The following is a 16,077-nucleotide window of genomic DNA, read 5'->3' on the forward strand; positions in this document are numbered from 1 at the left end:
CTATAGAAAAAAAAATGAAAGATACATATTCACTAAACAGCAGCTGAATCCAAGTTGTTTTGTTTATGCACAAATCCTGTTGTATGACTTTAATGCTGTGTAATGCATGTCTGTTTTCAGAATAAACCTTTAATAATTAAGCCTTTAATTGCTGTGTTGCATCTGAGGTAGATAAGACTGAATAAAAAAATGGAAAAATTGTAATGAAAACATAAAAGACAGGTATTTATGAAAGAAAATCGTAGTTTCATTTATGCTTTGGAAAAAGAAGGGATGGAAAAACTTTACTGTCTGGAGTGTCGCAGTAAAACTTTCATCGTTTTATACAAAATATTATAAAACTTTCCCTTCAGGTAAAGAATTCCCTTGATATTATGTTTCTGTTGCCTCTTCCTCTCTCTCTCCTCTCAGCCATCCATCATTTTCTCCGTCATAGTGTTTGTCTTCCACAGGACTTGCCAGATCTTTGCCATTATCAGCTTGTCTCTGTCGGCTCTCCGATGAAACCATATAAATGAAGTGGCCTGAATGTTTGCCATTCCTGAGCTATCACACAGGATACAGCTTATCTGCTACCTTTACACAACAGCAGACAGGCCAATTGTGGGAATCAGCAACCTCGGATAAATTTCATATTTGCTGCTGCAAGGCTGATTTTATACTGCTAAAGCAGAACGGCTGCTTGATCGTCTTTTGGATAAGTGGAGTTGTTTCTGTACTCCTGTGTCCTATCTCTACCTGCTGTTTATGCTTCCCCGAATCATTTATCAAGAACTTTACATGTCTCATCAAATCAGATAGCCTTATGACAAACCTGTCGCTCCAGGACGTGATTATGCAGTTTGGCACATCCATGTGGTTCCAGTCCTGTCACTGTCCTTTCACAAAAGCGTCTACTTTCTGTCTTTTTCTTAATACTGTGGTGCTAAAATATTCTTGGAAAAAATGTCACAACACATGTACTGTAAACGAATCAGTATCTGAGTTTCTTAGCTTGTGTAAAACAGGTTGAATTAATCTTTAAAAGCAGCTCAGCCAAAAAGCATAAAGGTGAGCTTTTACAAATTTAAATATGCAGATGTGATCTGCATGCTACTATGGCTAAGCAATAAAAACACTTTAACAACTTCTTAATATACTTTGTTGTTCCAAAAACATGAAACCCTCTTCTATTGTTGATAAAATGGTGGAGAAATGTTTTTGATCTTTATACGGATCATTAAACAAACAGAAAAAAATTGTGTAAGTGACCTAAAACAGGAAAAGTTTAGTCTGATTTGACATCAGGCTGTGAGGGAAACTACATTGTACGCAATCATCTTGTTTCAACTGTATGTTTAGGAAAGGTTATAACTGAATGGAGAACAGATGAGTGACATGATATTAGCATATACAAATGCAAAACAAACACAAACTTTAAAATTATGACTTGTAACCTAGTCATCAGAATAAACATTTTCTGCAAGTTTTAGATTTGATCTCAATCTTGAGCTGAGGAGACAAAAGTTTAAGTTTTTTCAACCTCATTCTGAGTCACACTTTAGTTTTGGGGAACAAAACTGAACATGTTGGACATGTTTAGTTGCTAATGTTTTCCAACATGGGCAACTTGTTGGACAAAGATTATGAATCAGTTTAAAATGATGCAAACAGGTCAGTATGATATCTATGACTCAACTTCTTTGGTAAAGATAATATGAAATGATGTGTATCTCTTAGAGGTTCATTTTTTTAAAACAAAATGTTGAATTTGACATCTACAGTAGGTTTTGACGATAAGCTCAGGCCTGAAATTTGGCCTGAACAGAACAAAGAAAACCAGAATTACTCTGACATGTTTGACATGAACCAACGACCAGGATTGTTCCCGATTGATCTTTGTGGACCTCACGTGTGTCCCCTCCTCGCAGCTAACATTTTAACCTCCAACAGAGAAGGTGGAAGTGCTGACATTCATAAAAAGAGGCATGGGTGAAAAAAAAAAGACTTCTGCCATCTGAAACCCTCTGTGAAATTTAGACAAGAAGGTTGCTTTGTGGCATTTTTCACTGGCACGTAATCTCTTAATCCATCAGACGGGATGGTGCAGATAACACACACACACGCGCGCACACACACACAAGAAGCAGGGTCACACATTCCCGCAATCAAGCCCTCAGACGTGCCTCACACTGCAGCAGAAGCAGCAGAAAGAAGATGATGAGGGGGTGGAGGGCTTGAAAAAGCCTTGCCGCCTGGCTGCTGGTGACGAGCGATCTGCAGCCTGACATATGGGTAGCATTCCTTCGTGCAGCAGGCTCTGTCACAGCTGCTCTGACAGTGTTGTAACTCCTGTCTCTGTGTGCGAAATAGGAGCGCATGTCAACATCTCAGCCAGGCGAGGAGGAGAGAAAATTAGTGTCGTCTTTAACTATCTGCGGCCCAGTCAAAGGAACAGCGACTCCATCGTGTCTTTCCATGTTTCTTTATTTCGATTCTTCATCTCGTTTTATTGCTGATAATCAAGGTATTATATGCAAAAGATAAATAGAAGCTTGTTTTTTGTTAAAAATGTGTTGTTAAATTGCTTATCTTGGCGTTACACCTGTTGAAATTAATCTGATAAATTTAAATAATCTCAATGATTTCCATTCTGATTCTTAATGTTTTTTGAAGAGCAAGTTTGTTTCCAGAGACATTATAAACTACTTAATTTATGATTTCAGTTGTGTGTTCCTTTGTATTTATTGTTTTTGGTTTCTGTATTTTATTTTGGATATTTAAAACATCTTCCAATTTCTGTACAAACTTAAAGTGTATTAGTCTTTGGGAGGGAAAACTTTCATTATTATTATCTTTATTTTAGCTAAAACTGCTGTCAAAATGACATTATTATCGTTTACTTTAACATTTTAAAGAAATTTAAAAAATGTGCTGTAAACTTGTAGAAAAAATTCAGCAGCTGATTTCAATCAGAAGTCAATAATTAGAGTGTTTATTTATTTGCGGTTGTAACCTGGCTGAATGTGAAATATTTCAAAGGGAACGGATACGTTTTGTAAGACACTTCACGTTTTCCATGAGAGATATGAGAGTGCGATCAATCTTCCTGTTCTGGGAAATGAAATAAAATAGCAAAATGTTTTCCAAAAAGGTCAGCCAACATATCTTCTCAAAATACAAGCTGTCAAAGTCAAATCATGTCATAGTTTGTTTCTCCCATCTTTCATCAAAAAAGGCCAGACGAATAAAAAAAGAAGGCCAGACTGACTGCCCCATAACTGCCAGAGAAATGATAAGAATCAGAGCTGACCCGCTCCGATTTCACAGGACTTATTGAAGCTGAAGTTTTGCTTCATAAGTCCATTCACATATTTATGATTTTTTTTTTAAGTTGCCCCGATGTGAGAGCATCAGACAGCTGACAGACTGCTGGTTTGCCGTCTTCAGTCCTGCAGCCTGAGGACTCGTGTTAATACTAACTAAATTATGCTCTATTAACATCATCCTGCGATGCAAAAACGTGCCAGAAGTCAATGAGTGTGAGGGTAATATGTGTCACTGGGTCAATTTAGCTCAGCACGGTCTAATTATCAGTTCATGTGTGTTTTTATGAAGTCCGTATTTGCAGCTAGAGGCATCCATGTGTGAATGTGATTTGACGTATGATTGTGGAGCATGCCAAGCAGTTTATTTCATGTGCTCTGCAAATGTTCTTAGTTTTAATCGTAGCAAGGTGAGCCAGATTCATACATGCTAAGAAGAGGATGGTGATGGACCCCCCGCCCCCATCTTGTCCCTGCCAGAGTGGAATAAATTCCCTTCGTGGGTCTCCTCTGCCCTCCAACCCCCTCCGCCTCCCCTTTCAACCTTTCTGCCAGAACCCCATATTTTATGGCTCTGCTCACCTTCTACAGATCTAACCTCCACCCCTTCCCTCATCCTGCACATGTGCCCTGCTTGGCACGCCCTGAGGGCATGTCAAGAGTGAACGCTCCACCGCAGCTTAATTAGGCAACTATGCCTGGCATCCAGAAGTAGGAAGAGGGGGGTAGGGGGTCCCAGTGCTGGGGGCAGCTGAGGTACGTTGGTATACGGGGTCGACTTTAGTTAGGATCTAAGGGTTATGCTTTAGATAAAGGCTGTACAGCTGGGGAACAGCTAAACCCCATCATGTCTGCGTTAGCCAATGATCTGAATCCAGCTAAAGCCTGTTACTGGGGGCCGAACTTTAACTGTGCATGTTATTCAAACCTGCTACAGCTACACTGGTTGACTCCAAAAGAGCTGAATTATTTTTAAGCAACCCTGGATATTGTTTCCTTACTTACACAAACCTCACTGTAATCAGTGTTAGTGATCAGAGTGACGTAATATCCAATGTTAGATGAAACAGTTCAACCTCCGGGCAAGATGAAACACTCTGTAATTTATAGCAAAACATTAAAAAATGTGCTTTTTTTTAGAAGACCAAGCTGTCCTGAATTTTAAGTTGATCTTTCTCACTGCAGAATAAAGAAATAATTCAAAGCGACACAGTTTTCAGCTTCCAACTCACAAAATGACAACAGAAGAGACTCATTAGATGAACTGCTGAGTATACAGGACTTGAGCACTCAACAAATAAATAAAGACAAACATAACTGAAAAGTTCATTTATTTCAGCAACTCCAAGTGTTAATCACATACAGACGGATGTTTTCAGCTTTTATTTATGTAACTATTTCCTGCTTACAGGTATTAAAAACAAGAGATTTAACACCAATAAAAAACATTTTTAATAAAGGTGTGTGATCTTGATAAAGAAAGTATGTTTAATACCTGCTTAAAGACTTTTTCTGACAATGTAATTTTAATCTGACCAACAAGCCTAATTTGAATTCATATTTTAACTTATTGAATAAGTTAAAATTTTATTAATATATTTTTTTAATATATGTCGCAGTTTTCATTTTTTGTTTTCTCCTCAGATCACCCAGTCTTGTATTGTTTTTGTCTTGAAGTTTGACAAATGTGCAGCTAGTTAGATTTTTTTTTTTTACATAAAAAGCTCAATAGTGTGAATTACTTGTAATTTGAAATAATGCTCTTGTTGCACCTTTAAAACTGTTATGTTTTCTCATGCAATGATTATGCATTTTGTGCTTGGAATTAGTGTCAATAGTTATGCATATTTAAGTTATTCCAAAGTGATTTTTGAGGATTTCCAGGGGCAACAAAATCTCCCAATGGTAACTCACTGTTTGCCAACATATCTTTTATAAAACTTGCCCTGCTGCAACGTCAGAGTTTGATTGCTTCCTAAGAAAACAGAAGAAGAAACAATAATAATACTGAGATGTGAAAGCTTTGACTGTATCCAGATCTCCTCAAACACTGAGATCAGCCTACTCACATTAAAAATGTGTTTTTGTTGAGCACCTTTTCCATTACTGACTTCTCTCAAAGTAGTTTTTAACTTAAGTTTGCAGCATCTGTATACCAGCTGAAACTTGGACCAGATTTGATCATGCAATAAGACAAGGATCCCACAGGTAACTTGTCTCGTTGCATGTAAAACACATGTTGTGTGCAACATGTATGTAACACTTTTTGCATGCTCAAGAAGCAGCTGCTGGGCTTATATTCCACATGTTTACAAGTACACAAACTGTATAAAATAAACTTGTTGCGTAAAATTTATTGAACATATTATGTGCAGTAGACAGTCAGCCTTTTATCCTTGTTGTCTTTTAGCAACAACGTGGGATAAAATCCAGTTAACTAATAATCTGTAACTTTTTTCAGTCTCACCAGTCTGTTGTTTTCAACTTCAGGAGCTTTTCATTTTTTATGTACGTTTAACAATTGTTTTTTTCACCATTAGTTTTGATCGTCTCTACTGAAACTGTTCACCTTCAGAAGGGCTCCATAAATCTCCTTTGATCTGAGGATGGAAGGAAAGGAAGGTCCAGAATATGAATAAGTGAACGAGCCAATCCTGACTCAAACACAGCAGCATCTAACATGTCTTTTATCTACATGCTGTAGCTTGTACACACACACACACACACACACACACACACACACACACACACACACACACACACACACACACACACACACACACACACACACACACACACACACACAGAGAGAGAGAGAGAAGACGCTGCTTTAAATTACAAGAAGAAGAAAAAAAACTGATTCCTGGGAAGACAGCAGTTCTTGAATTTTAATCTGCTGCAAAGGATGGTGCTTGTGTGTACAGAGCAGACAGGGATATTTCATCATCATGGCTGCTGGCCTGCATTACAATATAGTATTGTGTTGTGTTTCTTTTTGTCAAACTCTAGGAATCCAGGCAATGTTGACAGAAAATTATGTTTTATTCTGAATCTTTGACGTACTTGTTAAATGTCACAATTTAGTTTTCCTGTCAATTAATTAGAGTAAAAATTATTGAACACTTTTTTCTGTCCATCCAGAAATAACGCCATTATCAACCTCTTGAATAAGTACGTAAAAACCGTGAGAAATTTCCATTTGTTCGAAGAAAGAAAAAGAAAGAAAGAAGGAAAGAAAGGGATGAAGAAAGCAAGACAAGAACGGTCCTATGCTGCAACTTGTTGTCGCCACCTGGTGGCCAAACAGATAAATCCATCTTAACGCATGATGTATTTAATTTACATTTGATTAGACAAATTAAACTGAAATAATAATAATAATAATAATAATAATAATAATAATAATAATAATAATAATAATAATAATAATAATAATAATACGTTTTTAAAGGGTTTCACATTCACCTTTAAAACATTCTTTTGTGCCATTGTACATTTTAAGCATCAAAAAGGTATTAAACTTAGTGGTTGGATATATTTTCATATTAATGTAATTAAAAACATTGTACATCACAGTAGTTGTACTTTCTTATTTTGATTTGGAGATCATGTTCAGTTTTTCTCTCATTGAAAGCTGTTAATATGACTAAAGTTGAATGTACATTTTAGTGCCACTGTTATTATAGCAACATTCAGTTTAGAAGCAGATTTGCTATTTTTCAATTAGAAGTTTACAGACGTGAAATCAACCCTTTTATATCAGTATGCAGTAGTCGATTTTTGACATCTCAAAAAATCGAACATTGTGACTTTCAAGCATATCATAACCATACGTGATAACGCACACCACAAGTCTTTTTAAGAAGGCACTTAGGCGTCCGTGTGCTAAACAACTGGGGTCCTTACAGAGCTTTTGCTTCGTGATGGATAATGTAGTTTCCACAAGATATTGTCTCACTGTAACAACAGCACCCTGGACTTCACATCCCAGAAGTCTTTGCGAGTTCTGCTCGTGCAGAGCATTATGGCGTCTCCTTGAATCGTCGATAGATCGCTAGTGTTTTGTTGACAAGCTAAAAAACGAGAGTGTGAGTTTAGTTATAGTTAAACTCTCCTGGTGTTTTTGGCTCTCTGCTCACAGCTGGAGGTAAAGTAGTCTTAGTTTTGCGCAGTTGAGTAGTTTTTTTTTGGGGGGGGGAGAAACAAATATAATCTTCGTTTAGCCTTTAGCTAGCCAACTTCTCAGGGTTGACGTTCTCACTACAGAAGAAAAATTACCAATTTTCCCCCCATTGCAATTGTCGTTTGTTTGAATTTTGTCAGCATCCTTATAATACTGCTTTTTTACACTGTAGTTTAGTGTTTGTTGAAAGACATGCGTTAATACCAAACGAAATCGCATAAAAGAAAATGTGCTATATAAAGAAAATTACCTTACCTTCTGTCTGTATCATACAGGAGACGTTATGCTATTATTGTTGAATATGGTTGCGCTGTTTTTTTAGTACTTTTGTAATTGCTTCATGTATTTTACCCATTATCATCTTGCTTAAATAAAGATTTATTTTAAATTATGAAACGTCCACTTGTTACAAGGGACACAGCCTTTTTTGACGAAATTTTATTATATAAAATGTAGGTCAAAGACTGACAGAAATCCGGAAATGTGTCTATAAATGTAGAAATCCAGAATAAACATCTGTTCAACTATTTTCAGATGACCACATTTCTGCCTTTACTTTCCCAGATGATATTTTTACAAAATACTATTCAAACTACTTTAGTCCAGACTGCAAGAATATGTTTTTGTTCATAAGTCAGGAATGGAGATAAAGAACAATAAAGCAAAATAAAAATAAAAAATCAGGCTCTATTTGTTAAAAGAAAAGGTACTCAAAAGTTATATTTTCTAAATTTGGTCTTGACTGTTTATTCTTCTATTTCAGGGCTAAAATGCTCTGGAAAAACTTCACTCATGTATTTACGCCTTTTTTAACTTGCAGATGGCCGCTGACACAGATAGGAAGGATGCCGAATCATCAGGGAACAAAGACCGGGACAGGAAGCGCAGCCGTTCACGCGATCGGGATCGCAGAGGATCACCTTCACGTAAACGGCATCGTTCCCGTGAACGAAACCGCTCCAAATCTCCAGACAGGTGACTTTAACTGAGGCACACAAACAAAACTTAAATGGTTATGTACATGTGCTATGGATTGTTAGTTTCTTTCTAATTTGTGTTACAATAAAAAGGGATCGTCGCATGAAAGATAAGGACAGAGAAAAGGATCGGGACAGAGACAAAGACAGAGACAGGAGCCGCAAAGACAGAGACAGCCATCGGCGCGATAAAGATCGCAGCAAGAGATCAAGGTATGAAAAACACAAATGTGAGACATTTTTGCAAAAATTTAGAGAAAATAAATGCAACAAAAAAATACTGCCAATCCCGACAAAAATATGTGGTGTAATTGGTTTTCTTTGTATGACCATAACACACAAAATATATTTTTAAAGGAATTTCTTTAAAATATGATTATACATTCAAGGGAAATGTCTCCAATTCACTTAAATTTGATAATTTCTAAAGATTTACACACCTAATCTCCGCCAAACCTTCGTGACTTATTGTTTCCTTTCATGAAGAAACACCTAAAATCTTCCCCTGAAATTCTGCTTTTGTTTTTATTTTACTGTTATTTCCAAATCTTGACGTTGCTAATATTAAGATTTAAGAAATGCATCGACCAGTGTCTGAGTTCATATTTGGCTGGTTCTAAGCTAGATTCTGAAATACTGTTATTGCGCAAACTAATTTTTGTAAACTTTGTTTTCATTCAGCACATACAATTGTAAACACCGACCTTAAATTTTTTTGTAGCTTTCCTGTTTGTCAATCCAACACAAAATGAAAGAATTATCAGATTATCCACATTTATATATCAAATCATATGTGCCAGACATTTATTTATGATTAAAGATAAATTAAGTGCATCAAAGTATATGCTGTTTTGTCGAGGTGTTTACAGATAATTTAGATATGCTGCGTTGCATAAAAGGCAAAATGAGTTCAAGAGATCGGGGTCAAAGTGAAATTTGGCTGATTTTAATCTTCCCAACTTAAATCTTCCAGCTTCCACGATGTTTAGGAGATGATGAGGATATGAAAGTTGTGTAAAATATCTAACTATCATGTGGCTGTCTTTTTAGAAGCCTGTCACCAAAGTCAAGGGACAGCAAGTTAAAGAAGGAGAAGGATATAAAAACAGAGGAAGAAGAAGATGACAAAAAGAAGAAGGAGAAGGTAATGAAATGAAAACACAGGACTTGTGTTTTCATTTAGTTTATTTGGTCTGCAGATCTTATCTCATTTCTGATCACTGCTGTAAATCATGCTGTTTGCAAGAATTGAATAAAACTGTCAGGCTGAGTTGCTGTAAGGAATTTGAAACTTGGCAAAGAAAAAGAAAAATTTTCCATCATATTTTGAAGTAGAAATGTTGTTATTCATGCAGCATCTATGGGCCGAGTGCTCTTTTCTTTAAAAGTTTTATGATTTACGATATGCTGTGTGTCTCAGGTTCAGCCCCTCTCTTTGGAGGAGCTTCTGGCCAAGAAAAAAGCAGAGGAGGAAGCCGAGGCAAAAGTGAGAATTCTCACTACATATTTATTTTCTTTCAGAGATTTTATGTTTAATATTTTTCTTTAACTTTATCTGCTTTTTTAGCCAAAGTTTCTGTCTCGAGCAGAGCGAGAAGCTGAGGCTATAAAGCGCAGAGAGCAGCAAGTGGAAGAAAGGAAAAAGCTGTTGGACGAGGAAAGAAAGAAAAGACGAATGTTCCAGGACATTGGGAGAAAAATGCTGGGTTTGTTTCACATTTTAGCTTGAAAATGTTCCGTTCTTGTGCTAAGCTCTGGAAGCATGTTTGTGAGACTTGAGATCTGTTTCTCACAGAGGATCCCCAAGAAAGGGAGAGAAGGGAGCGCAGAGAGCGAATGGAGCGAGAGAACAATGGGAATGATGAAGATGATGGGAGACAAAAACTCAGAGAGGAGAAAGACAAAAGCAAAGAGCTCCATGCCATCAAGGTTAGTTTCAAGAGACCAGGCTCAAGAGAGGGCCGCAATTACATTATTTTAGCTATTAAATTATTTAACATGACACTCAAGGTGACAAAATTATCCTCCTCATTTGTTTTTTCAATATGTTACATTGTATTTGATATTGTTTTTATTGCTTTTCATTTTGAATCTGTTGTTTTGTATGTGTTTTCATACCTGAAATCATTCCAGTTTAGGTTTTTTATTATTTTCATTAAAAATTAATTACATGCGTTCCTGTCCTACTGACTAAATATTGCAAAAAACACATGAAGAACTCAACAGTTATTGCACTCCAAACAGTCCTTAGCAACATGAATATTGCGCATACTGACACTGCGATGGTGATTTGAATATATTGTGCAGATCTAGTTTCCATCATTCTCTTATTTAGATCAGTATGACTTTGACACCTTTCCTACTTGGAGAGATAAAGCCCAAAATAATACTTATAAAAGTACTTATCTGCTTTTAAAAAACAGACTAAAACCTAGAGGTTTTTAGGTTTTCTGGGTCTAAAATGTGTTTATGTTTTTGCTATGGTTCCATATTTTTACAGTAAACATGAATGTGGAACTAAACTGATGATTCATGCTAATAGTGTAACCTAATTACAGGAACGATATCTGGGTGGAATCAAAAAACGCCGGAGAACTCGCCACCTGAATGACAGGAAGTTTGTATTCGAGTGGGATGCTTCTGAAGACACTTCAGTCGACTACAACCCGATGTGAGCGGATTATAAAGTTATCTTAAGTGGGTTAGTAAATGTTTCTTACCTGGTTTAAATGTTGGATTTTAATTTCCCCCTGCAGCTACAAAGAGAAGCATCAGGTGCAGCTTTACGGGCGCGGATTTATCGCTGGCATCGACCTAAAGCAGCAGAAAAGAGAGCAGTCACGTTTCTACGGCGACCTGATGGAGAAGAGGCGTACGCTGGAAGAGAAGGAGCAGGAAGAGTGAGTATAATGATATGAAATGGTGTAAACTGTCTGGTTGAAGGAATCTCACGTCGGTTTCCCAACAGGACACGACTGAAGAAGGTGCGAAAGAAGGAAGCCAAGCAGCGCTGGGACGACCGGCACTGGTCCCAGAAGAAGCTGGATGAGATGACGGACAGAGACTGGCGAATCTTCAGGGAGGATTACAGCATCACCACCAAGGGAGGGAAGATCCCCAACCCCATCAGGAATTGGAAGGAGTATTCGCTGCCCGCTCACATCCTGGAAGTCATTGACAAATGCGGCTACAAGGTTTGTTCAAGTCCTGAACCCTGCTCTGATGTGTAACACTGGTTTCCTTAACGCTGATTGGTGTCTTCTGTAAACTTCAGGACCCAACACCCATTCAAAGGCAAGCCATTCCTATTGGCTTGCAGAACCGTGACATCATCGGCGTGGCTGAGACGGGTAGCGGTAAAACAGCTGCTTTCCTCATTCCTCTGCTGGTCTGGATTACCACCCTGCCGAAGATCGACAGGTAATAGAAACAATCCTTCATTATCCCTCAGTAAACCCTTCAATCCGCCTCCGTCCTGCCGGTTACAGCGATCTGTTCTGTGCGGCAGGATCGAAGACTCCGATCAGGGGCCTTACGCTGTGATTTTGGCTCCGACTCGTGAGCTGGCTCAGCAGATTGAAGAAGAAACCATCAAGTTCGGTAAACCGCTCGGCATCCGTACGGTGGCGGTGATCGGAGGAATCTCCAGAGAAGACCAGGGCTTCCGACTCAGGATGGGCTGCGAGGTGAAACATTAATACTTAATATCTGCCCTGACAAAACCACTAAAACATTCGATCTTTAAAGTCAGAACTGAGTGAAATAAATTGAAGACAAAATAACTCGTTTGATTAAAAGCTGCTTAATACGCAGCTTTTAATTTTACTTTTGTAGTTTTCTGTGACATTGTAAGCGATCCTGCCTTCTTTCACCAGGAAGCTGAAACTTTTCGGTTCATAAACGTCTGAGTTTTTCCTCTTCTAACAGATCGTCATAGCAACGCCCGGTCGTCTCATAGACGTGCTGGAGAACCGCTACCTGGTGCTCGGCCGCTGCACCTACGTCGTCCTGGATGAAGCCGACCGTATGATCGACATGGGCTTCGAACCGGACGTCCAGAAGATTCTGGAGTACATCCCGGTGACCAATCAGAAACCGGACACAGACGAAGCCGAGGACCCGGAGAAGATGATGATGAACTTCGAGTCGGGGAAACATAAATACAGACAAGTACGTGAATCTTTCTGCTCCACACCGCCGGCGGCACCAGGCGTTCTCTGAACTCTGTGATTGCGTCTTGCAGACCGTCATGTTCACCGCCACCATGCCTCCCGCTGTGGAGAGGCTGGCGAGGAGCTACCTGAGGCGCCCCGCGGTGGTGTACATCGGATCTGCAGGAAAACCCCACGAGAGAGTGGAGCAGAAGGTCCTGCTCATGTCGGAGGGAGAGAAGAGGTGAGAGGCAAACCAACACGATCTCTGAGGATCCCAGAAACTGCAGCAAGCTGAGCGTTTCCTTCTTTGTGCTGCGCAGGAAGAAGCTGCTGGAGGTCCTGGCGCATGGCTTCGAGCCGCCCATCATCATCTTCGTCAACCAGAAGAAGGGCTGCGATGTGCTGGCCAAGTCCCTGGAGAAGATGGGGGTGAGTCACTGTGGAGCAGGCGGGCGGTTCTCTGACAGTAGAAGAAGACATGGGCATCCTTCCTTCCTTCTTGTCCGTTTTTCTATTTATCCGTTCAGCCATTTGTCTCTTGCCTTCCTTCCATCCATTTTTCCATCTTTTTATTTATTCTCCGTCCCTCCTTCCTTCTTTTTATCCATCCATCTTTCTATTGGTCTCTTTCTATTCTTCCATCAATCTGTTCATCCATTCAGTTTCTTTGTTTTCATTTATAAATTCATTGATTTAGTCGTCTCATGTAAATTTTTCCATTCCTTTGTTTGTCCATCATCTTTTCCTTCTTTCTCCTTCATCTTTTCGTTTGTTTTCCGTCTCATGCTGTCAGACTAACAGGGTCTGTTTTTGTTGAATCTTCACATAAACTCTTTTCAATGAAATAAAAATCAGGGTTATTTACTCTTTAAAATGTGTAAGATAGAAAGAAAACTGAATAATTCTGAGTCTCTAATGTGAACAATAAATTAAACAGGAACCCTGACTGGATGGTATAATAACACGTGAACGTTCCTCCGTTTCTCTCTTCAGTACAATGCTTGCACGCTCCACGGTGGCAAAGGTCAGGAGCAGAGAGAGTTTGCACTTTCCAACCTCAAGGCTGGAGCCAAAGACATCCTGGTGGCCACCGATGTTGCTGGTCGAGGAATTGACATCCAGGACGTCTCCATGGTCATCAACTACGACATGGCAAAGAACATTGAAGGTGAGGAGGCCGCCGTGTTTGCAAAACAAGACATCTGTCACCAGAGACAGACAGTAACTAGTTACATTTACTCAGGAAGAAACCTTACTGTGCTGTACTTTACTATGATGTATTTCTACTCGTACTTGAGTAAAATTTCTGGATTTTATACCCACTGAACGAAAAACAAAATTCTAATATTCACCAGACATTTACACACACCTGCAGATTTTGTTAAAGTTTCATATGTTTTTTTTAATTGAAAGACACTGATTGTTCTTGTTCTTTTGCCTCCTTTTGTTATTTTTTGTTACTTATATCATTTATTATCATTTTGGTTTTAAAAATACCAAAATTTCCACTTAACTTTATAATTCTGATTATATCATTTTTAAATATTAAATGCTGATAACTTGAGGAGTTACTCAAGACTTGGGTAGATTTTTTTTTTTTTACCAAACACTTTTTTACTCTTACTTGAGTAAAAATACAATAATAGATCATAATATTTTATTGATCCCCAAACAGGAAGAGAGGGAAATTTTGTTTGTCCTAGCATATCACACAATAAAAATTAAAGTGATAAACAAAATAAACATACAACAGTAAATAAGAGTGAGCAGTGATAGTCTTAAGGACAAAGACATATCGCTCAGTATATTGCTAAATATATATCAGGCTTTGCCCCGATGTATCGTAAGCCTGGCGGGCCTCCAGGCTTTACTTCTGCCCCCAATAACACAACTAAGCTTACACTTACACTTTGTAAGTCTTTTTAAAATGTTTTCATTTTTTAAGACTTTATAGTTGGTGTTAATCTTATAGTCTTCCAATAACACATAATTACCAAGTGATGTTTTAAAATTTCCTGTAAATTTTAAACATTTTTTAATTGAAAATCACGACGGGCCGCTGGACGAATGAGCGCCCAACCGCCAGGCTTGAAGTTTTCTGGGGGAAACTTTGAATATTCAACATTTAAAATGCACAGCTCTAGAGACTGTGTGTGTATTATATGTTGAAGTAGTGCTGTTCTTACTTGAGTAACATTTCTGGGTTTTCTGTCCGTTACTTCTAAAAACAACACAAACATAACCAAGTCTCACTTCTTCTCCCACAGACTACATCCATCGTATCGGTCGTACTGGTCGTGCTGGTAAGAGTGGTGTGGCCATGACGTTCCTGACCAAGGAGGACTCTGCGGTGTTCTACGACCTGAAGCAGGCCATCCTGGAGAGCCCGGTGTCCACTTGCCCTCCGGAGCTCACTAACCACCCAGACGCCCAACACAAACCTGGGACGATCCTGACCAAGAAGAGGCGCGAGGAGACCATCTTCGCCTGATTTATTGGTTTCAGTTTTATTTACCGAACACAGAACTTATGCCTCCTTATCATGTATATTCATCTTCCCCTCTTTTACCTCCGTTTTGGTGTTTTCTTTCTTTTAGCCCGTTTGTGGAAGAAAAGATTACTTGGTACCAAAAGGTGAACGGGTTGATGAATTTTACTTGCTAAATTTGTTTATAACATCAGTAATGTGGACCCAGAAACGCTGTACAAGTAAAGAAAATGTGATTAAGAGCAGACAGTGTTGAGGATGCTGAGTAGTAGGTGCTGTTTAGTGAATATTTGTTATTTTGATCTGGATCCTCTCCAGATTTAAACATGTAAGAGACCAATACCAGATTAAATGTTCATTTCTTATGATTTGGATGTGTCCCCTCAGTTTAAATCCATGTTTTGAACATTTGTATGACCTGACTACAACATATTTAAGTGGCGTTTGTTTCGCAGGTAGGGCTGGAAAATAAATCATTAACGATGTATATCAAGATGAACACACGATCGATATCGACAGATGATACGTCTGACAGAATATTCAATAATTTCACTGATTCAAACCGCACAGCATTCTGGGGGATGTAGGCAGATGAAATGCTTCAACTGCCCAACCTCTCACAACCAACTAAAATGCTTCAAGGCTGGTTACTTCAACTGAATCGCTCTCCTTGGTTTCCTAGCAACTCTTTGGTTACCTAGCAACGACATGTTGAGCAACTTGGTCAGCAGCAGTTTAAAGTTCCGTCACCAATACTGCTTCTTAACTGCTTGAAAATAGAAAACGGCGGCCTAAAAGTTGTGGATGAAACTGGAGAGATCACACCTCCAGTTTGGCAGTATGTTTAAAACAAAACACCTAATTAATAGTTATGTATCAATGTAAACAAAAAAGTGTAGTTTCCAGCCTAATGATTAAAAAAATACATTATAAAACATATTAGTGGAACTTTTAGTGGCATTCTGTTGTC

At 38.5% G+C, this 16,077-nt stretch overlaps 1 protein-coding gene across 1 annotated transcript; it reads left to right on the forward strand.

Annotated features, from left to right (window-relative positions):
• Positions 1–7,292: 7,292 nt before the first annotated feature.
• On the forward strand, positions 7,293–15,475 carry ddx23 (DEAD (Asp-Glu-Ala-Asp) box polypeptide 23). The gene is made up of 17 exons (XM_008414177.3): positions 7,293–7,452; positions 8,309–8,463; positions 8,559–8,678; positions 9,516–9,609; positions 9,886–9,951; positions 10,033–10,171; positions 10,261–10,394; positions 11,024–11,136; positions 11,222–11,365; positions 11,434–11,659; positions 11,740–11,885; positions 11,974–12,151; positions 12,393–12,635; positions 12,709–12,860; positions 12,940–13,048; positions 13,613–13,787; positions 14,887–15,475. The coding sequence occupies exons 2-17, from the start codon at positions 8,309–8,311 to the stop codon at positions 15,108–15,110; spliced, it is 2,418 nt and encodes an 805-aa protein (XP_008412399.1). The 5' UTR covers positions 7,293–7,452; the 3' UTR covers positions 15,111–15,475.
• Positions 15,476–16,077: the final 602 nt, after the last annotated feature.

Source organism: Poecilia reticulata, chromosome 7, assembly GCF_904066995.2.
Source record: "Poecilia reticulata chromosome 7, P_reticulata-male-v2, whole genome shotgun sequence".
NCBI classification, from domain to species: domain Eukaryota; kingdom Metazoa; phylum Chordata; class Actinopteri; order Cyprinodontiformes; family Poeciliidae; genus Poecilia; species Poecilia reticulata.

What these genes read in the sequence shown, in the direction of transcription:
- ddx23 (XM_008414177.3), top strand. Translation starts at nt 8,309, where the DNA reads ATGGCCGCTGACACAGATAGGAAGGATGCCGAATCATCAGGGAACAAA. An exon ending in TTGACAAATGCGGCTACAAG is followed by an intron (nt 11,660 to 11,739) that starts GTTTGTTCAAGT and finishes TGTAAACTTCAG; the next exon opens with GACCCAACACCCATTCAAAG. An exon ending in GACTCAGGATGGGCTGCGAG is followed by an intron (nt 12,152 to 12,392) that starts GTGAAACATTAA and finishes CTCTTCTAACAG; the next exon opens with ATCGTCATAGCAACGCCCGG.